The sequence below is a fragment of the Bombina bombina genome, chromosome 11 (assembly GCF_027579735.1).
Source record: "Bombina bombina isolate aBomBom1 chromosome 11, aBomBom1.pri, whole genome shotgun sequence".
NCBI lineage: Eukaryota > Metazoa > Chordata > Amphibia > Anura > Bombinatoridae > Bombina > Bombina bombina.
The window spans coordinates 163235043-163259398 of NC_069509.1; the positions used below are offsets into that span (position 1 = coordinate 163235043).

Here is a 24356-nt window from a genome sequence, read left to right on the forward strand (position 1 = left end):
GGGGAACGGTTACAATTTTATTTTTTTTAAAAACTGGTTCTTAAACAGCTCTTGTTTATTTTATAGAGTTTAAAACAAAAACAATTTCTTTGTAATTTTAGTTAATATATTTTCTTTATGTTTAAGAGTTAACATCTTGATGCTCTAAATATAAACATTAAAATGTTAAGTGCTTGTTTGCTATTTAGAACCAGCAACACATCATCATTGACTATATGGGTTATTAAGTATTTTTTTGCTTTGCCCGCTTCTTGCATATTACCAACAACAATTGAACATAATAATTTTGCTGTACAACATGTATGTTGCATTCATTTTGGGTGACTGTCAGTTATGTGAATATGAATAATTGAGCTGTACAAATTATATGGACTTGCAGGCTTTGGCAGCCTTGAACCACCCATCCCCTCAACCTTTTAGTCACACAAGTGATTGTACCTTTTTGGGGGGATTAAATGGTACAGACATGGACTCTTTGACAGTTGGAAACACATTTGTACCTTATTTACTACTAAATGGTACTAATTAGTTCCTTAAGGTGTAATTATGATCCATTGACGGTACAACCACATCAGTTGTACCCTAAGTGTTCACAAACGGACCCCAACCATACCCTTTTTTCTGACAGTGTAGCTTTAAGAACCTTTTCCATTAAATAAATATTGTGCATTGTACATTGTGTTTTTTCACTGAGGTCAACAAATGCATCTGAAAAATTAAGGAACCAGTAAGAAAATTGAGGAGCCAGCAACACACTTTTTTGGGAGCCAGACAGGCCAGTGGCTAAGGCAGGGAGATTTGGAGGCAAATTACAACAAATATGGGGTGGAGTCATTTTGTATTAGGGTGAAGCAGACCACCAAACCATGACAATCTTGCAAATTGTGGGACAGTTGGGAGTTGTTCATATAAAAGAATATCTTTAACAACCCTTTAGTTGCAACCGTAGTGAATAATAATAACTCCCTAAGTCGCTAAATATATTAAAAAATTGCTGACACATCAAAAAAAATGTACAGAAAATTAGACATTTAGAATTGCACTTTATATTTTTGAGTGAATACAAAGAACTTATTACTTAAATAGCATCTTACCTGAGAGCTTGGGATAATGGATTTCCACCAATGTCCTCCTTTTACAAGGTCAACCTCATTCAATGACATTGAGACTTTGCCAATGACACAATGCCTTGAGAATTTATCAAAATCCACTATAGTTAAAAGCAGAGTTCTTCTCTGAGCTTCCAAAAATGGAATTTCAAATGTGTATCTTTCTTCAAACACTGGGTTCTGGGTTTTACGTTTGACACCTGTTTGCTTAGAATTCTTCTGATCGGGCAGTAGGCAAATTTTTACGTAAGGATTTGAATGAGCCATGTCTTGTCGTGAGCCATCGTAGGAAATGGGAGGTGGCAAGTCTCTGGCCTCTATTACCCTTACAATCAGATAATTGTGCAGTAAATCATATTGCGTACTAAAATGCAGCATACCTAATTGATACTTTGTAAGAATTTCATCATCAGTTAATGAATCTACATCATCATTACTGGAATCAAGAGAATAAAGACGAGGTTCGAACTTTCTAAAGTAGTCCTCCGGTGTGTACGTTTTTCTCAGTACTGTTGGTTGTACAATTTCTTTTTTAGCTCCCAAAGCACCAAACTCAATGGGTTTAATGTCAATTAATGGAGAACTTGGTCTTCTTGATTCTAAACCTAGGTTGTAATAAAACAGAAATGCGTTAACAGGGGAACTGTAGCTACGTCCACTTACAACATCCAGGTGTATATTCAATGAGACGTTTAAATCTCCATAAAACTCAAAATCTAAAATGCATAAATTGTTTCTATAATGAAAGTATAACATTATTGCATTGTACAAGCTGTATTTTTTATGACTTTTGCTGTAAAATAAATTTGAAAATAGTGCTTGTTACACTTTCTCCTAAGAAAGCTTTGGTTAATAATGTTATCTACTATTCTGTGAACGAGTGTTTTCTCCCCCCTCTTCCTCCCCTTGCTCTCTTAACCCCTTTGGTGGATGACACATGGTCCCTGGGGGGTCTTTTTTGGAGCTAATCACAGCCTCCTGCACTTACCCGGACAAAAAAAGTGGCTAAGTGGCCACGAGTAGTGATGTTATCAACGTCTGCCTGGAGCTTAAAGGGACAGTAAACTCAAAACATGTTATTGTTTAAAAGATAGATAATCCCTTTATTACCCATTCCCCAGTTTTGCATAACCAACACAGTTATATGAATATACTTTTTACCTCTGTGATTACCTTGTATCTAAGCATCTTCTGACAGCCCCCTGATCACATGGCTATTTATTTATTATCTATTGACTTGCATTTTAGCTGTGTTGTGCTGAACCCACGGGCATGAACATAACGTTATCTATATGGCCCACATGAACTAGCAGTCGCCTGTTGTGAAAAGCAAATAAAACAGCATGTGATTAAGAGGCTTTCTATAGTGGCTTAGAAACAGGCAGCAATTTAGAGGTTTAAATGTTACAAAGTATATTAATATAACAATGTTGGTTGTGCAAAGCTGGGGAATGGGTAGTAGGGGCGTTATATATCTTTTTAAACAATAACAATTTAAGTGTTGAATGTCCCTTTAAGGGAGCTGGGGGTAAGGAAGTATTTAAACTCTGGAAACCCCCAAAACCCACCAATAGAAAGGCAATTGTCTGCTATTTCAAACTGTGTGTGTCTTGATAAATAAAAAAAATACACATATTAACATGTGTAAACACTTATAACAAGCCATCAAAAGGCCTAGAGATCCTCACAAATCCTTGTTTTAAAACCTTTAAGCCCCTTTTTTTAAAACACAATTCCTATGTGATCACCGAGTGTGAATTAATGTGCATTTATTTGATAGTTATATAATTAAACCAAAAGGCCCTTATTTGAGGATTCTTTTGACTATAGAGTTTAGAAAAAAGGATTGCGCTTTCATCCTTTTGGCTGATCCAATCAGCCAATAGGATTGAGCTTGCATTCTATTGGCTGATTGGAATAGTCAATAGGATTTTTTCAACCTTAATTCCGATTGGCTGATAGAATTCTATCAGCCAATCGGAATCTAAGGGACGCCATCTTGGATGACATCATTAAAAGGAACCTTCATTCATCGGTAGTCGCCGGAAAGAAGAGGATGCTCCGTGTTGGATGTCTTGAAGATGGAGCCGCTCCGCGCCAGATGGATTAAGATAGAAGATGCCGTCTGGATGAAGACTTTTGCGGGCTTGGATGAAGACTTCGGCCGCTTCGTTGAGGACTTCTCCCGGCTTCTTGGAGGATGGATGTCGAATCTTCAAAACTGTAAGTAAATCTTCTGGGGTTAGTGTTAGGATTTTTTAAGGGTTTATTGGGTGGGTTTTAGTTTTAGATTAGGACTTGGGCTGCAATAGAGCTAAATGCCCTTTTAAGGGCAATGCCCATCCAAATGCCCTTTTCAGGACAATGGGGAGCTTAGGTTTTTTTGGGTTAGCTTTTTATTTGGGGGGTTGGTTGTGTGGGTGGTGGGTTTTACTGTTGGGGGGGGTATTTGTATTTTTTTACAGGTAAAAGAGCTGATTTCTATGGGGCAATGCCCCGCAAATGGCCCTTTTAATGCTATTTGTAGTTTATTGTAGTTTAGGTTTTTTTTTTTTTGGGGGGGGGGGTTATTTTCAAAGGGCCCTTAGATTAGGTGTAATTAGTTTAGATCTTTGATAATTTCTTTTTTATTTTTTGTAACTTAGTTGTTAGTTTTTGGTAACAGTAATTTTTTAGTGTAGATTTAAATTATTTGAGTAGGGTTAGGTGTTTAAATATATAATATAGTTATTTTAATTTGTAGTTTTATGCAATTTTAGTATAAAAGTTAGGTTAGATTATTTTTTATTTTAATATAGTTTAATGTAATTTTAGTTTAAAAGTTAGGTTAGATTAATTAGTAATTTAATATAGTTTAATGTAATTTTATTATAATAGTTAGGGTAGGTTAATTATTAGTTTAATATAGTTTAATGTAATTTTAAAGGTAAGTTTAAATTTATTATAAGATAGGGATGAGTTAATATTTAATATAAAGTTAGCGGGTTGTTAAGTTTAGGGGTTAATAGGTTAATTTAGTTTATGCCGATGTGGGGGGCTGGCGGTTTAGGGGTTAATAACTTTATGTAGGTGGCGGCGATGTCGGGGTGGCAGATTAGGGGTTAATAAGTATAATGTAGGTGGCAGCGGTGTAGGGGCGGCAGATTAGGGGTGTTTAGACTCGGGGTACATGTTAGGGTGTTAGGTGTAAACGTAACTTTTATTCTCCCATAGGAATCAAAGGATATCGGGCAGCAGCGAACATAAGCTTTCGCTGCTTTCAGACTCCCATTGATTTCTATGGCATCCGTCGCCTCCAGGGCAGATTGAAAACCAGGTACGCTGGGCCGGAATAGTGGCGAGCGTACCTGCTAGTTATTTGTTAACTAGCAAAAGTAGTCAGATAGTGCCGAATTTGCATTCGGAACATCTGTAGTGACATAAGCATCGATCTGTGTCGGACTGAGACCGGCGGATCATATGTTACGTCACAGATTTCTACTTTTGCCGGTCTGTAGGGTTTGATAAATAAGGAGAACCAAGCTCTCCACAATTACGCTGCGGAATTCAAGCGTATTTGCGGTTGATGGCTTAATAAATAGGCCCCATGGTGTGAGAGGAGGCATATATGTGAAGCCACAAACCTCCTGAGCTTACCTAGGTATGCATTTCAACAAAGGATACCAAGAAAAAGCAAAATACATAATAGAAAAGTAAAGAAAGTTGCTTAAAACCACATGCTGTATATAAATCACAAAAAAATGATTTTGTCTTTACTATCCCTGTAAATTCAAAGTGAAGAGTATCTGATATAAGTATATATTGCTCACTGGCTGACTGATATGGACAGCTGCCACATAAACTCCCATCTAGTAAATAAATAATGTAATAAAATAGAATCTTTTAGATGAAAAATATTTGATTTTCATGCTCTTTTAACCATGTTACATATAGAGGGTCAAATGACCATACGTTTAAAAGTAATGATTCTTATTATTATAATGAGGACTCCTAAATGTGTGTGTGTGTTTTTTTTTTTTTAATTATGAATATTTAAATCAATCATATGATATCTATACAGTGGTGTAACCACTCATTTGAAAGAGGAGTTCTTTCTCTTTCAAATGATTGACACCCATGGGTGTATGGAACTAATTTTGGCAATGAAAGAAATGTCTCACCTTTCCCCTTTTAAAGGGACAGTTTATTAAAAAATGTTCTCCCCTTTAATTTGTTCCCAATGATTCACTTTACCTGCTGGAGTGAATTAAATTGTTTACAAGTAGCTCCTTTACCCTTATATTGGCATTTTAAATAGTTGATTTAGCATGTGGTATCCCTACCTATGCTGAAAGTTTGTGGCCGCAGGTCCAAGCTATAAATAAGCTTTGTAAACACAGCCAGCAGAAGAAATTACACTGCCAGTGGGAAATAGCAGAGATAAGGTAATAAAATGTTAATTTCCCATTGTTCTTTCCAATTATTGGTGATTGGTTTATTGACAGATATAGGATAAAGAAGCAGGTATATTTACACAATGTGATAAAGTAATGAGATCTGATTATACCTACAAGCTCAACCCATTTTGTTAGGTTGTGGCTTCAAAACAGAAATTCAGAGCTTTAATATACACAAATAAACCTTAAAAGCAAATTTTCATACATTTTATACTCTAAAGTTGGTAAAAAAAAGCAATTGTAAACATATTAAGGGAAAACAATTTTACAGTATACTGTCCCTTTAACACCCTTTTTATAATGATTTAAAACAACATGAAATAAAATTTATTGAAAAATGTAGCTCTTTCTTTTGGAATCTTTTTGTTGAAACTTAGCTCCTTTCCATGGCAGAATACGTAGGTAGGCACAGGAGCAAGCATGTGTCTTTAGAACTCTATGGCAGCATTGTTTGCAACAATGGCTGTGACAATGTTATACATTGTTGCAAACACTGGTGCCATAGAATGCTTAAGACGTTCACATTCATGGACTTCCTCCAAGGAACTACATTTCAACAAAGGATTCTAAGATATAAAAGTGAATTTGAATGTTGTCTTTTTCAATTACTTGCTCTAAATAAATCCTCAAATGTTCATTTTGACTAACGTATCACTTTAAGTAATGACTCTTTTTACATTGCCCATGGGATATTTAGGGGGCTATTTGGCCAGTTATTTAAAAGAGTTGATTCTCACACATGAGTTTATTGTAGACATAGTTTCAGAACTGTCCTATGTTTATTATTGTAAACTGGTTGTCTAATAGGTAAAATGAATATTAAAAGAATTGCATAATCACCAGATGCATAATAAAAAGACAAAGCAAAAGTACTCCATTTGAATTGAATATAAGTATTTTTCACAAAATTTCAAAGTTAGTTACATTTCCCTTCCCTCTGCATCATGTGATAGTCGTCAGCCAATCATAAAATGCATATACATATATTCTGTGAATTCTTGCACATGCCCAGTAGGAGCTGGTGTCTCAGTAAGTGTGCATATAAAATGATTGCGCAAATTTAGATAATAGAAGTGAATTGGAAAGTTTTTTTTAAATGATGTGCGCTATCTGAATCATGAAAGTTTAATTTTGACTTTAGTGTTCCTTTAATACACTGATATTTTCATATCACACATGTGACATACAAATGACACCTTACATGAAAAAGGTGATTCTCTACAGTCAAATAAATGGTCCTAGGCCTAATTAGGTTGCAAGATGACTAATTTATAGGCTTTTTGTAACTGTCTTTGCCTAATAATCAAACCACATTTGCACCCTTTATGAATTATGATCACCCATGACACCACTCTCCTAGAAAGCGCAGAAAACATACACGTTGCGTACCCTGGGGGGTTGCTAGCTGGCCACAGGGGTCTGTAATGCTATTGCTGGAGACTAGTATATGTTATGTCCAATATATATCTGTTCCTTACACCCAGAATATTTAAAATATGAAATAATACACTTTTAAGTCTCAAAATATAAAATCACCTAAATGCAGATTACTTAGAACAAATTACAATTATTTATGTGACACTGTACACTTTGGTCAAAGCCTTACTTGAAATCCGCCTGGTGAGGCTGTATGTGGAGCGCGATGTGTCTGAAGATGACCGTCGCCTGTCCGGTGATGTGGCTTGTGGCGTAGGAGGGGGCTCACTTGTTGTATTATCTGAATCACCTTCTTTGTCATCACTACGGTCACTTACCCTGCGTAGAAATGTAGTTTAAAGAGACGGCAATGAAAAGGTTTTACTTTAACAGAGAATGACAGAGTAAATGATCTGTGCTAATCGTAACTTGGATTCTTCCATACCTGCTTCACTTTAGTTTTAAACCACAACTGACAATGTGGTCTCATGTTTATTGTATAACTTAAAATGTAACAGAGATGGGGGGGGGGGGTCAAAAATAGCCCAAATAGGATTCTAATGCAAAAAATACAAGTAGTAAATCCTTAGTGCCTTTTAATGTTTGCATTACGGGATCCTTTCTAACTGTGGGCTAGATTACGTGTGGAGCGCTAATAGTTCCGCCCAAGCAAAAAGGGGTTTATCACGGGTGTTTGTGTGTGTTGGTTTTTTTGCTTGTTTTACAAGTTGAAAGTAAATGCAATCACTTGAGTGCTATTGAAGTTAAAGGGACACTAAACCCCCCCAAAAAATCTTTCATGATAGATAGAGAATGCGAATTTAAGCAACTTTCTAATTTACTGCTATTATCAATTTTTCTTCGTTCTCTTGCTATCTTTATTTAAAAAGCAGGAAAGTGATGTATAGGAGTCGGCCCATTTTTGGTTGAGAACCTGGGTTATGCTTGCTTATTGGTGGGTAGATGTAAGCCTCCAATAAGCAAGCCCTATCCATGGTGCTGAACCTAAAATGGGCTGGCTGCTAAGATTTACATTCCTGCTTTTAAAATAAAGATAGCAAGAGAACGAAGAAAAATTAATAATAGGAGTAAATTAGAAAGTTGCTTAAATTTTCATGCTCTATCTGAATCATGAAAGAAAGAATTTGGGTTCGGTGTTTCTTTAACGCTCGTCAGGATAGCGCGTCCTCAGAGCTCTGCTTAACTTTTTTACATTACAAAGTACAGATACACTCATATAAATACCTTCTAATAAAAAATAATAATAACAAAAAATGGCACACAAAAGTTATATATATATATATATATATATATATATATATATATATATATTTATATGTGTGTGTGTGTGTTTATATGTGTGTACATATGTATTTATTTGTTTATATTTGTATTTGCAGACATATATACACATATAAACACATAAATACATATGCTAACATATATAGACAGATACATAAGTGCATTGGAGTCCTGTGCAGTTAAGTAGATAAAAACATGTAAAAAAAACACATTTATGCAATATTCATATTTAATAAAGTGTTATACTGTGTATTTACTGCAAATATGTCACATTTCAATGTTCTGCACATAGCAGAATATGTTCTATGTATTTTTAAATAGATATCCTTTATATAAAAATATATATATATCTGTATATATATATATTTGTATCTATATATAATTGTGTATAAATATGTATAGCTATATATTGTACCAAAATACCATCAGATATATGTAGAAATATTTATGTATGAATAAATAGAACGTATTCTGCTTTATACTGTTTACTTTCAACTTGTAATACGAGTACAAACCGACGCGGGCAAAAAGCATACTTTTCCACTTATAATCTGACCCTTTTTGTGTTTAACCCTCACAAACGGTTTAAACATGTAAAGTCTCCCTCAAGAACAGCGAGCACTGTAGCTCATCAGCAAGAAACGGTTGGTGATTGGTTGCTACATGTGAATTCCACTCCTGATTGGTTTGCTGGCTGAGCGGGACTTTACCACTGCAAACGGTTAAACACATATATAAACATACGGCTAGATTACAAGTTTTGCGGTAAGAGCTGCTCGGTACTAGCTTGAGAGTTATTGTCACCGCTCATTTACCTACAGCGCTGGTATTACAGGTTTACAAAAACCCGACATTAGCAGGCAAAAGGTGAGCGTAGAGCAAAATTGAGCTCCATACCGCACTCCAATACCAGTGCTGCGGTGAGCTGCGGTAAGCTGGTTTTACGTGCTTGTGCACGATTTCCCCATAGACATCAATGGGGAGAGTCGGCTGAAAAAAAGTCTAACACCTGCAATAAAGGAGCGTAAAGCCCTGTAACACAGCCCCATTGATTTCTATGGGGAAAGAAAATGTATGTTTACACCTAACACCCTAACATAAACCCCGAGTCTAAACACCTCTAATCTTACACTTATTAACCCCTAATCTGCCTCCACTGACATCGCCGACCCCTACATTATACTTATTAACCCCTAATCTGCTGCCCCCAACATCGCCAACACCTACATAATGTTATTAACCCCTAATCTCCCGCCCCCAATGTCGCCGCAAGCTACCTACACTTATTAACCTCTAATCTGCCGCCCCCAACGTCGCCACCACTATACTAAATTTATTAACCCCTAAACCTAACCCTAAATATAACCCTAACTCTAACACCCACTAACTTTAATGTGATTAAAATAAATCTAAATAAAACCTACTATTAATAACTAAATAATTCCTATTTAAAACTAAATACTGTACTTTCCTATAAAATAAACCCTAAGCTAGCTACAATATAACTAATAGTTACATTGTATTTAGCTTAGGTTTTATTTTTATTTCACAGCTAAGTTTGTATTTATTTTAACTAGGTAGAATAGTTACTAAATAGTTATTAACTATTTACTAACTACCTAGCTAAAATAAATACAAATTTACCTATAAAATAAAACCTAACATGAGTTACACTAACACCTAACCTTACACTACAATTAAATAAATGAAATACAATTAACTAAATTACAAAAAACAAACAAACACTAAATTACACAAAAAAGAAATTATCAGATATTTAAACTAATTACACCTAATCTAATAGCCCTATCAAAATAAAAAAGCCCCCCCCCCCAAAATAAAAAATACCCTAGCCTAAACTAAACTACCAATAGCTCTTAAAATGGCCTTTTGCGGGGCATTGCCCCAAAGAAATCAGCTCTTTTACCTGTAAAAAAAAATACAAACAACCCCCAACAGTAAAACCCACCACCCACACAACCAACCCCCCAAATAAAATCCTAACTAAAAAACCTAAGCTCCCCATTGCCCTGAAAAGGGCATTTGGATGGGCATCGCCCTTAAAAGGGCATTTATCTCTTTTTCAAGTGCCCAAACCCCTAATCTAAAAATAAAACCCACCCAATAAACCCTTAAAAAAGCCTAACACTAACCCCCAAAGATCCACTTACAGTTTTTGAAGACCCAACATCCATCCTCAATGAAGTCGGCAGAAGTCCACAACGAAGCGACAGAAGTCTTCATCCAACCGGGCAGAAGTCTTCATCCAACCGGGCAGAAGTCTTCATGCAGACGGCATCTTCTATCTTCATCCATCCGGCGCGGAGCAGGTCCATCTTCAAGACATCCGGCGCGGAGCATCCTCTTCAATCGACGTCTTCTTCCAAATGAGGTTTCCCTTTAAATGACGTCATCCAAGATGGCATCCCTTAGATTCCAATTGGCTGATAGATTTCTATCAGCCAATTGGAATTAAGGTTGAAAAAATCCTATTGGCTGTTGCAATCAGCCAATAGGATTGCGCTTTCATCCTATTGGCTGATCTAATCAGCCAATAGGATTGAGCTCGCATTCTATTGGCTGATTGGAACAGCCAATAGAATGTGAGCTCAATCCTATTGGCCGATTGCATCAGCCAATAGGATTTTTTCACCTTTAATTCCGATTGGCTGATAGAAATTCAAGGGACGCCATCTTGGATGATGTCATTTAAAGGAACCTTCATTGTTCAAGAAGACATCGATTGAAGAGGATGCTCCGCGCCGTATGTCTTGAAGATGGACCCGCTCCGCGCCGGATGGATGAAGATAGAAGATGCCGTCTGGATGAAGACTTCTGCCCAGTTGGATGAAGACTTCTGCCGCTTCGTTGAGGACTTCTGCCGGCTTTGTTGAGGATGGATGTCGGGTCTTGAAAAACTGTAAGTGGATCTTCGGGGGTTAGTATTAGGCTTTTGTAAGGGTTTATTGGGTGGGTTTTATTTTTAGATTTGGGTTTTGGGCGGAAAAAGAGCTAAATGTCCTTTTAAGGGCAAACCCCATCCAAATGCCCTTTTCAGGGCAATGGGGAGCTTAGATTTTTTAGGTAGGATTTTATTGGGGGGTTGGTTGTGTGGGTGGTGAGTTTTACTGTTGGGGGGTTCTTTGTATTTTATTTACAGGTAAAAGAGCTGATTTCTTTGGGGCAATGCCCCACAAAAGGCCCTTTTAAGGGCTATTTAGTAGTTTAGTTTAGGGTTTTTTATTTTGGGTGGGATTTTTTATTTTGATAGGGCTATTAGATTAGGTGTAATTAGTTTAAATATCTGATAATTTCTTTTTTTTATGTTGTGTAATTTAGTGTTTGTTTTTGTAATTTAGTCAATTGTATTAAATTTATGTAATTTATTTAATTGTAGTGTAAGGTTAGGTGTTAGTGTAAGACAGGTTAGGTTTTATTTTACAGGTAAATTTGTATTAATTTTAGCTAGGTAGTTAGTAAATAGTTAATAACTATTTAGTAACTATTCTACCTAGTTAAAATAAATACAAACTTACCTGTGAAATAAAAATAAAACCTAATCTAGCTACAGTGTAACTATTAGTTATATTGTAGCTAGCTTAGGGTTTATTTTACAGGTAAGTATTTAGTTTTAAATAGGATTTATTTAGTTATTAATAGTAGGTTTTATTTAGATTTATTTTAATTACATTAAAGTTAGTGAATGTTAGGCTTAGGGTTAGACTTAGGGTTAGGTTTAGGGGTTAATAAATTTAGTATAGTGGCGGCGACCTTGGGGGCGGCAGATTAATAAATGTAGGTAGGTGGCGGCGATGCTAGGGGCGGCAGATTAGGGGTTAATAAAATTTAACTAGTGTTTGCGATGCGGGAGTATGGCGGTTTAAGGGTTAATATGTTTATTATAGTTGCGGCGATGTCCGGAGCGGCAGATAAGGGGTTAATAATTTTATTTTAGTGTTTGCGATGCTGGAGGGCCTCGGTTTAGGGGTTAATAGGTTGTTTATGGGTGTTAGTGTACTTTTTAGCACTTTAGTTATGAGTTTTATGTTACAGCTTTCTAGCGTAAAACTCATAACTACTGACTTTCAGTTTACGTTATGGATCTTGAAATTTTAGGGTGTACCACTCACTTTTTGGCCGCCCAGGCAGACTCGTAATACCAGCGCAAAGGAAGTCCCATTGAAAAAGGACTTTTTGAAAGCTGTGGTAGTTACGTTGCGTTACGGCCAAAAAGTGTGTGGTGCCCCTAAACCTGAAAGCTGCTTTTTCACTCATACCGCAAAACTCATAATCTAGCCGATAGTTATCTAGAATCAGTAATGAAAATATTACACACTGTAAAACACTGTTTTATTTGTTTCTTTTATCACTAATCCGTAGGGCTGTATCATTCTTCCATGGATCCCTGGCCTACGGTTGAGAGAAATATGTAAAGCAAATGTGAGCTAATATTGTGTGGCCATTAATAAAATTCATGGTGTAAACAATTGTGACCTGCTACATTTTGTTTAGTGATTGTTTGTTCACTCTAGCAACTAATTTATATCAGTAATAATAACGGAAATCTAAGATATATAAGATAAAGGGCCAGATTCTAAAAGCTTTGCTGGGTCACATGTGGTTTCCACAGCAACATTCACAGGATCTGCCCTCAGTTAATTCAGTAAAAAAGGGGCTGTCCCTGCAAGATGTCTCCCATAGAAAGTAATGGAAACTTTGCTGAAGAGTGAAGTTATCAGGGAGTGGGGGGAGCAGGAGGTGCACTTTAAAGATTAAATCATGAAGCTAATACAAATTAGATTACTCTGCTTTTTGTATCATACAATCACCTCTGTTTTTGTTTCCAAGTAATTTTAAATTAGGTTAATATGTTTTTTGCTTATTTTGAAAAAATGTCCCACTTTTTAGTTTATGATAAAAAACAGTGAGATCTACAGGGGGAATGTTTACAGAATACACAATACCTGGAGGAGAAATTTTAGCTATGCCCATAGAACACCCATGTTCAGTCCATTAGCAGAGGTGGGGACATTCATTTTACAATAAGGAAAATAATATGATTTGAATGTTGTATTATAAATACGAATTTCATAACTTTTTTTGCATGTGCAGTGTAGTTATATTACAATTTCTAATGTGCACCTTAAATAATTTGTTCCTGTACATTTTCAATATGAATTTAACTTTTATCATGAAATACAATTTTTATAGAACAATTTCATTTCGATTTACAATGCAATGGAACAATATACTGTTTTACTTTTGTATTTTCATTTCTGTACTTCATTTATTCGTTTTATATTATTGTAAAATTATGTTTTTTTTAGAGTAATGTATGCCTCACATTCACATACTTAAAGGGACAGTCTACTCCAGAATGTTTATTGTTTTGCATAACCAACATGGTTATAATAATATACTTTTTATCTCTGTGATTACCTTGTAACTAAGCCTCTGCAGACTGCCACCTTATTTCAGTTATTTTTCATACATTTTAGCCAAAGAGTGCTTAATCCTAGGTATCTCCACAGGAGTGAGCACAATATTATATTATTATATGGCACACATGAACTAGTGCTGTCTAGCAGTGAAAAATGTACAAATGCACTGAGATAAGAGGCGGCCTTCAAGGACTTAGAAAATAGCATATGAGCCTACCAAGGTTTAGCTTTCAACAAAGAATACCAAGAGAACAAGGCAAATGTAATGATGAGCGTTATTTAAAAATGCATACCCTATCTGAATCATGAAAGTTTAATTTTGTCTAGACTGTCCCTTTATATGCAGGGAACACCCCTTTGCAAGACACAATGTTCTCAAGGTAAAAAATGCCTCTCTAGAGTTAGGATAGAGGCTTTGTAGTACTGGTAACATTTCATACAGAATCTCACAAGCGCTAGAGAGCTTTATAGAATCGGGTCCATTGTTACATCATAACAGACCTTTACTTAACATTAATTTCTTCAAAAGTTCAACTTATATAATTTAAGACGATACATCTGCATATTATTCCCAGGCTAATAAATAGCTCATATTTATTTAGGTCTAGATTACAAGTGGAGTGATATTTAGCACTCCCGCTCGAGTGTAACCTTCGCTGTAAGTAATCTTTTTGTGTGCATTGGGTAGCACACGTATTACAAGTTGAAAGTAAAAAGTTTGTGTGTGAGCGAAACCTGACGCGCTCTTCCCAAAGGACTTCACATATCGCAAATGGGTTTTATAATATATATATATTTCTATGTGAAGAACATAGGAATGTAAGATATGCATATGAATTATTTAGAATTTTTACAGTATGTATAATCATTTTTAATAAATATTATTAATATTTTTTAATCTTTTATATTTAATATTTCAAGAACATGCTTTAAATAGACAAATTCTTCATGTGCGCTAACCTGACCGCGTTAGACCCAAAGTGCAAAACCCCATGTGAGTTACACATATTTTACATTCCTATGTTCTTCACACCATTTTTAAAAATAATTATTATTAAATATACTGTATATTTCTATATATATCTCATAATGTCAAGTACTTTCCAATTTACTTCTATTATCTAATTTTATTTATTCTCTTGATGTATAGGTATGTATATACAGTATATATATATATATATATATATATATATATATATATATATATATATATATATATATATATATATATATATATATATACACACACTCACACACACATATATATATATATATATACATACACACACATATATATATATTTACAAATCACATATTTCTGTATGTGAAGAACATTGAAATATCAAATATGTACAGTAAATATACAGTAAAACACATAAATACATATGTACACACATATATACATATATATATATATGCGTACATACACATATTTAGACATCTATATGTATGTATATATACATTATAACCCTTTGCCGTCAAACACCTTGTGATATACTATATACCTTTTAACCCTTATACATTTTTAAATTTTTATATGAATAATTTTTATTAGATAGTGTTTATATAAGTGTAAACTGTAATTTTAAATTTATTTATGCTGTGTTTAGTGCAACTTTTTTTAACGCACTACCCTTTTCAGTCCCTCTAACCCTTGCAATACAAGTGCTCTTTCCGTCAAGCAAAAACCCCATATCACTTGGTCACAACAGCACGCCACTTGTAATCTAGCCCTTAGTGTTTTATGTCCCTTTAAAGGGATATTATGTTCAAAATTTAAATGCACATAGATGAATTAAATCTTTGAATAGAAACATATTTGCAATATACTGTATTGGCAAAAATGTTTAAGTGTTAACATTTTTCTCTGCACGTGCATTGTGAAGCATAGCTAGATATCCTCAGTGCACCAGCTTTTTAAATACTGCAGCTGCTCAGAGCACAAGTGGGGCTTGTATCATGTCAGCAATTTACAAATTGAGTCATTACCAGATGGTACAAGTAGCTTAGGTTCTCTGATCAAGTGCTGTGCTTAAAATGCTGGTGCACGGTGCATACTTAAATACACTTTTGAAACAGTTATAGCTTTTATTAGAAGCATTTTTGCCAATATATGTTACTGTATTACAAAAATACTTCTATTCAAAATTGAAATGTATCCATGTGGCTTCCAATTGTGGCTGGAATGTCCCTTTAAAGGGACATGAAATCAAATTTTAATTCTCTCTTGATTTAGAAAGAGCATGCAATTTTAAACAACTTTCTAATTTACTTCTATTATCTAATTTGCTACATTCTCTTAATATACTTTGCTGAAAAGCATATGTAGATAGGCACAGTAGCTGCTGATTGGTTGCTGCAAATAGACGCCTTGTTTGATTGGCTCACTCATGTGCATTCCTATTTCTTCAACAAAGGATATCTAAAGAATGAATCAAATTAGATAATAGAAGTAAATTGGTATGTTGTTTAAAATTGCATTCTCTATCTGAATCATGAAATAATTTTTTTTGGGTTTAGTGTCCCTTTAAGTCATAGTACAGAATTAGGACATTGATATAATTTACATGTCTACAAGGAATGGTCAAAAGACAGTTGAAGCCCTAAATATTTTAGATAGAACATGATTACAAAAAAACAAACACAAAAACTCTAGTCTCTATACTGACAGCCACGGAGGAGTCTGTGCAGGAAATGGACCCAAGATTTCCACTTCATCGTCAGTTGATTGACAGCAGGTACACTCATAGCACTTCTCAAAGCAATTCCTGCAGGTCCATCGGCACAGCAGCAGATCAGAGATTTTGGACAGGAAACCCTGGACCACATATGGCAAAAAACAACATTTTATTAGCAGGCCTGCCGAGGGGGATAACAGGTTGGCAATTATTTCTGGTGCAAACCATAGATCATACAGTGCTTGATGTCTGATTTGTTTGTTGCAACTCAGTTTTCAAACTAACAAGCAGTAATCTGACGCTTGCATTATATACTGTAGCTGTATGCCCAATACAGATTAACTTGTTGGTTGCATTGGAAGCGGGTAAAATAATTGTTTTCTTCCATATTAAGCCACCAATAAGCAAACGTAACCCAGGTGCTGAACAGTGTTCCCTCTAAGGCCATTTTTGTGTGTGGCCCAGCAGTGAAACAGTTAATTAGGTAACCACACCCTGCAATTAGCAAACACTGCACAATGCAGATGGCAAGGTATGGTTCTCATGTTAACTGTTTCACTGCTGGGCTGCACACAAAACTGTCCTTAGAGGGAACACTGGCGCTGAACCAAAAATGGGCGGCTCCTAAGCTTTACATTCCTGCTTTTTAAATAAAGATAGCAAGAGAGCGAAGAAAAATTGGAGTAAATTAGAAAGTTGCTTAAAATTGCAAGCTCTATTTAAATCATGAAAGAAAAAAAAAAATGGGTTTAGTATCCCTTTAAAGACACAGACATCAGTCACATAATCAAGATAAAAGGGATATGTAATAAAATGCATTATATTATTTTTGTATTTCTAACCCAAAGTAGCTGTTTTTTACCCCTAAAAAATTCCTGCCTACAAGCCAGAATCCGAACATGGTCAGTGATTAGTAGCTACACAAGAGCGCCGCTGCTGATTGGCTCATTGGACATATACTGTGTGAGAGCTGCAATACTCGTTTTTAAGCCCTTTGCGGAGGATGAGACACATCTATGGTAACTAATGCAACAACTACATGAATTAGTGTAGTTTTTGTACCAATGTGACATTTGCCTAAGGATATGATGTCTTGTATCTCATATAATAATGCTACTTACATTGATTTTCCTATTTCCTGTATACTTGTAAATGCAAACTATTCCCAAATTTGTTGCATAACAAACCTGTTCGCTGATTGAATGTTAAGAACCAACATACATTTTTTAATTTCTGAAAGTAAAGCATGCAAATAATTTTATGATAGAAACACCTCTTTTAAACTTAAAGGGATAGTCTAGTCAAAATTATACTTTCATGATTCAGATAGAGCATTCAATTTTAAGCAACTTTCTAATTTACCCCTTTTATCAATTTTTCTTCGTTCTCTTGCTATCTTTATTTGAAAAGGCTGGGATGTAAGCTTAGGAGCTGGCAATGTTTGGTTCAGCGCCCTGGGTAGTGCTTGCTGATTGGTGGCTACATTTAGACACCAATCAGCAAGCGCTACCCAGATGCTGGACTAAAAATGGGCTGGCTCCTAAGCTTACATTCTTGCCTTTTTTAATTAAAGATACCAAGAGAATGAAGAAAAAAATGCTAATAGTTGTAAATTAGAAAGGTGCTTAAAATTGCCTACTCTATCTGAATCAAGTTTAATTTTGACTAGACTATCCCTTTAAAAAAAATTGAATTTCATTATTTAGAAAGAGCATGCTATTTCAATGAATTTGATTCATTCTCTTGATATTATTTGTTGAAAATATATCTAAATAGCTGCTGATTGTTGGTTGCACATAGATACTCGTGTGATTGGCTCACCCATGTGCATTGCTATTTCTTCAACAAAGTATATCTAAAGAATAAAGCAAATTAGACAGCAGAAATAAATTGGAATGTTGTTTAAAATTGTATTCTTTATCCGAATTATGAAAGAACAAATTTGAGTTTCATTTCCTTTTAACAATATGCCAGAAAATCAATAGGACTTGAGCTCAAAAACCCAGTCAGTGAGGAGCTGTGACAGCCAATAAGAATTTACATGTGTACTTAGGGTCGCCACCCAGCCGGTATTTTATCAACATGGCTGGTATTTTTTAAGGTTGAGGTCAAAATTTAAAATAAAGATTAAATATAGAAATAAAGATGGTATCATGGTGAACTATCTTCTAAGTGTGATAGAATCTTATTATAAATTAATGATCATTTAGAATCAGTCCTAGCAGCTTTAGTTTCTAATTTGTATTGTATAATTATTTATGAAAATGTATGTAATCAGATTTGTCAGTATATTTTCCAGAAAAGGAGACAACCATATGTTTACTTGAAATAGAATTCTCTCCAGCAGGGGGATAATTTGGTGAATATAAATCCAAAGCCATTCTACTGAATACGCACCAATATGCAAAATATTACTAGAGCATTAGGAAGAGAGTTTGTGGGATGAGACTGAATGAATAAGTAAAGTGTAACTGGCTTTGACAGACAGTGTGTCCTTGTCCCCATTTTATACATCACAAAGGATGAAGAGTTTATTACACAGCGGTTCTACAGAACTTACATGGTGGATGCTAAAGATACGTAGTAAAAGCAAAGCTCCCAAGATTTGTGGCTGAGAATGAGGGACACGGGGTTGATTGGAGCCCGTCTCCATTTTGTGGGAGGAGCCATTTTGAGAGGGGAGGGATTTGGGTGGTTAGTGGGCGGGGTTGTTGGTATTTCTGGGTGGTAGGTGAGTGTATCGGGGCAGTTTTTGGGTGTTTCTGGGTGTGGTTAAGGGATAGTTGAGACTTCTGCAAAAGTAATAGATGACGGCTAATTAATTCAGTATTGATGAAGACTAATCTGTTTCAATTTTTATTTCTCTTAACTCTTAATATTAATTTAATAATTTGTACTATTAACAGGACCTTAAATTAAAAAAATAAAACCCTGTGTACAAACCACCAAAAAATGGTTTATTAAACATGCTAAAATTTATATTTTAGAGATCAAGACAGTTGGAGGGGTAAATCACATACTTAAAGTTCTGCATGGGACCCGCAGAGCACTGCTGGTCCTGAGTGGAAACTGACAATGATCAAATCACCTGATTGTGACATTAGAGGCAATTGTGTACATTTAATGCTTTGCAAATGATTACCAACATCTTGTGAAGTCACATAGAGCACCTAAGGACATTTATTCAAATCATAAACAAATATTGCTAAAATACTTACAAATAACACATGTGCTAATACAAGAGTTACAGCCTTGGACATAAAGGCAGATAGCACGTGTGGTTATCATTATCCACTTCTAACCATTTTATTTATAGCTGAAGGCTACAGGGGTGTCCTTGCTACTGCTGGTGACAACAAGTTCTGATGCTGATGCAAGGGATGCATCTCACTCAAAAACCGTACTCCCAATCAGAAGGTAAAATTATTATCATGATTTGTGACACTGCATTTCATCATATGCACAGGCTGTTCTATTGCATTCTGGTGGTGCTAGCGTAGGCCTAGACCTCATTGTACAAACCCAGACTCAAATATGCCAGCTGGCCTGAATTTTGCAGTGAGACTTCTATTAAAGGGGCATTGAAGTCACAATTTTATTTTCTGCTATGTTTAAAATAATAAAATAAAAACGTTAAAGTTTCAAAATGTATTAAAGTGCTTTGTTTGTTTGTTTTAAATGGTTGTTCCTTTAAAGGAATAAACCGACGTTTTTTGTTCTGCTGGGAGTAGTTCCTATCAACTAATGAGCAGTTGAGTCTAATGATTACTGTACCATTATAAACTTCCTGTTATTTTCACTTAAAACAACTTTTTCTTTCTTAACCTTTTTTATGTAATTAAAAAATCCTGCTCTTATGGGCACCCTATAAAACATTCAAATGCAATTGGATTGTATAACTACAGACACATTTTTAATTACATGGTGTTTGCTGTCCTTTAATAGGAAAAAACTGCATTCAAACAAATTAGGCAGTCATTAAAAATATCAAACAAATTGTCTGTCTCATTTTACTGTTGCTATAGTTATATCAATTTCCCTTCCATGAAGGCCTGCAAAAAACTTCCTTGAAAAGCATGTGAATGTTTCCTAATTAATTATTTTTTTTTATGCTGAAAGGGATCATAAAGTCAGACTTAAACCTTAAAGGACCACTAAACACAAATTGTAAACGACATGATTTTGAACCTTCATATCTGAGAATAATTTTGCAATGAATAATGCAGCTTTAGTTTGTCAAATAAGCAAATTGTTTTATGTTTGTTCATTTCAGTGATTTCCCTGCCCCCCAGAACATAAGAATCCTCGCTAACCAATCACAAACTTTGAAACTAATATTCAGATATAGCACAAACTCTGTTTGCACATGTGCAGTTGAGAGACACTGGGGAAGCCTGCCCTTATCTTCTGACAGGGGCATATGTTGGCCTAGGCAAACAAGGCACTTGCCTAGGGCAACAGATTTGGGGGTAGGGTTGCCACCTCGGCCATGTTTTCCTGGACACTTATAAGTCACACATGTTGCAGGGTGTGCAGGGAGAAACATGAATAGTGCTGTCTAGGGTCACTATTCGTGTTCTGTCCAGAAGGGCAATGCATGTTCCCCTCTGTACACCCTGCAACATGTGTGACTCATAAGTTTTCTGGAAAACATGGCTGAGGTGGCAACCCTATTGGGGGGGGGGGGCAGCACTTTTTAAATCTCACCACATACACACTCACTGCACACACATACACACTCACTGCACACACATACACACACACTGCACACACTTACACACACACTGCACACACATACACACACACTCACCATATACACACTCACTACATGAACACACACATATACACACACACTGCACACACTTACTACACACACTCACCATATACACACTCACTACATGAACACACATACACGCACACTGCACACACTTACTACACACACTAACCATATACACACTCACTACACACACATACACTGCAAACACTTACTACACACACTCACTACATGAACACACACATATACACACTCACTACACACTCACTACACACACATACACGCACACTGCACACACTACACACACTCACCATATACGCACTCACTACATGAACACACATACACGCACACTGCACACACTTACTACACACACTCACCATATACGCACTCACTACATGAACACACTCACTACACACACACACATACACGCACACTGCACACACTACACACACTCACCATATACACACTCACTACACACACACACACACACATAAGCATACACACACATACACGCACACTGCACACACTACACACACTCACCATATACGCACTCACTACATGAACACACACATACACACACATACACGCACACTGCACACACTTACCACACACACTCACCATATACGCACTCACTACATGAACACACACATATACACACTCACTACACACACACACACACACACATACTGAGCATATACTCACTCACTACACACACACACACATGCACATACACACTCACTACACACACTCACCATATACGCACTCACTACACACACATGCACATACATGCACACTGCACACACTCACTACACACACTCACCATATACGCACTCACTACATGAAAACACACATATACACCCTCACATACACGCACACTGCACACACTTACTACACACACTCACCATATACGCACTCACTACACACATACACATACACGCACACTACACGCACTCACTACATGAACACACACATATACACACTCACTACACACACACACTGCACACACTTACTACACACACTCACCATATACGCACTCACTACATGAACACACACATATACACAGACGAACATGAACATTTACTTTGACGATGTCACTTTAAACCCTGACCAAAAAATATTATGACTAGAAAAGGCCTAATTCCTTGGGGGGGGGGCAGAATTTTGAGTGCCTAGGGCAGCACAAAACCTAAATACGCCCCTGGACAATGTACTTAGGAAAGCTGCTCAGCTGATAAGAGTTCCTTTTTTTTTTCAAAGCAGCTGCAAAAACACCCATTCAAATGGCCTGGGTTCTCTCTCCCAATGTAAAGTTACTTTATCTGAATGAAGGTAAACAATTTAATACGCTCCAGAAGGAAAACTGGATCACTGAGAACAAATAAAATCTTACAGTACGCTGTCTATTTGGGTTAGCAGTGAAGTTTTTTTATTACGTTTTCTTTCAAATGTCAATAACCATATTCCAATCCATTTGAAACTACTTTTGCTATAACACAATTATCACAGACACTTTAGATTCATTTGTGGCACAGTAACATTCTCTATACCATATATAGGGACAGTTTGACACAGCTTTGTCAAGGCAAAACAAAAAACCTCTCCAGCAGCTATTTAAGGCCTTGACTTTGGATGAGATCAGGTAAAATAACCGTGTTTACTAATCAGCTGATTATTCAACCAGTTCTCCAGTTCAGATATCCTCAAAATCTGGCCTGTCAGGGAGGCATGAAGACAGGTTTGAAATTCAGTGGTCTAGGCACATGAATCGAACATCAATATCAATAAGATTTGAACTTACCTCATTTATTGGTTCCAACTGTCCTTTTTGATATCCACAATGAAGAAAACAACAGGAAGGCATGAAAAATAATGAAGCCAGTTTAGTGAGTTGTACAGCTTGGTACATGCAACTTAATACACTATTAATAACCTGTAAACGCTGGGAATTATGCAGATCTAATAGTGACAGTTTACATAGATCTTTTGTCTGTCACAAATAAAAAACGCAGGAACATCAGCAACACATATGAGTTCAAGGATTTCATTCTCTCCAGAGCCAAACAGTTTGGGTCAAGGCTGAGCTGTTTTAAACCTTTGTCTAGTATCAAGTTTAAATTGGATATTAAAATGATTTTTACATATGCATAGTACATATCTGCAATTAAGATTTAAGCAACTTTCTAATTTACTCATATTATCAAATTGTCTTCGCTCTCTTGGTATCTTTATTTGGCTACATTTAGCCACCAATCAGCAAGCACTACCCAGGTGCTGAAACAAAAATGGTCTGGCTCCTAAGCTTACATTCTTGCTTTTTCAAATAAAGATACCAAGAGAACGAAGAAAATTTGATAATAGGAGCAAAAAGTTGCTGCTCTATCTGAATCATGAAAGAAAAAAAATTGGATTCAGTATCCCTTTAAGCACTGCATTGCAAAATCCTCTAAACAAATTACATAAATGTTTTAAACACATTTTAAACTGATATTTTTTAGCAAAATGTGCATTGTTTTGCAATCAAGGGACACATTCCTTAAAAAGCCTATTGAATGTTTTTTTATTTTATTTCCTATGCTGTAGCCAATTTAGAACAAGAAATGAAGGAGATCCTGCATTGATCAAACAATCACTCTGTAGCATATTGCATGGACTGCATTTGTAAGTCTGCAGTATATACCCCAGCCTCTCTAGAGCAGCAGAAATAAAACATATTTTAGAAGCAAATTACATAAAAATTGGGCAGCATAAACAGTGAATGTATATAACAAAATATTTTGGTTATGAACAGTACTAAACAGGCTGCATATTAATTAATAGAGACAGTACACTGTAAAATAGTTTTCCCTTTAGTGTGTTTACAATGACTCATACCAATTGCAAAAAAATAAAATGTATGGGAAATTACTCCTTATTGGGATTATTGGGAACCAGGGTGGATTTTATTTAAATTAAATGGATTTTAATAATGATTTAAATCACTAGTCAGTAAGCCTTGATTAAAATCATAAAGATTTCATTTTTAGAATATATATATATTTTTTTGTAAATATTTTTATTGAGAATTAGAATATACATACAAGCAATCCACTATGAAATCAAGCTGTATGAAATGTACATATAAAACTTTCCTTAGCATAAAAGTACAGTTGGACAAAAAGGTACAAATATGTAGACAGAATAGAATATGATTAATGCAACCA

General features: G+C 35.6%; 1 protein-coding gene across 1 annotated transcript in view; it reads right to left on the reverse strand.

Annotated features, from left to right (window-relative positions):
- SYT17 (synaptotagmin 17) overlaps positions 1 to 23062 on the reverse strand; it is a 130517-nt gene extending 107455 nt beyond the window's left edge. Inside the window, exons 1-4 of the mRNA XM_053694247.1 lie at positions 22955 to 23062; positions 16374 to 16522; positions 7152 to 7300; positions 1095 to 1714 (exon numbers count right to left, since the gene is read on the reverse strand). Of these exons, the coding sequence (XP_053550222.1) occupies positions 1095 to 1714; positions 7152 to 7300; positions 16374 to 16522; positions 22955 to 23062 (1026 nt within the window). The remainder of the gene's footprint in view (positions 1 to 1094; positions 1715 to 7151; positions 7301 to 16373; positions 16523 to 22954) is intronic.
- Positions 23063 to 24356: the final 1294 nt, after the last annotated feature.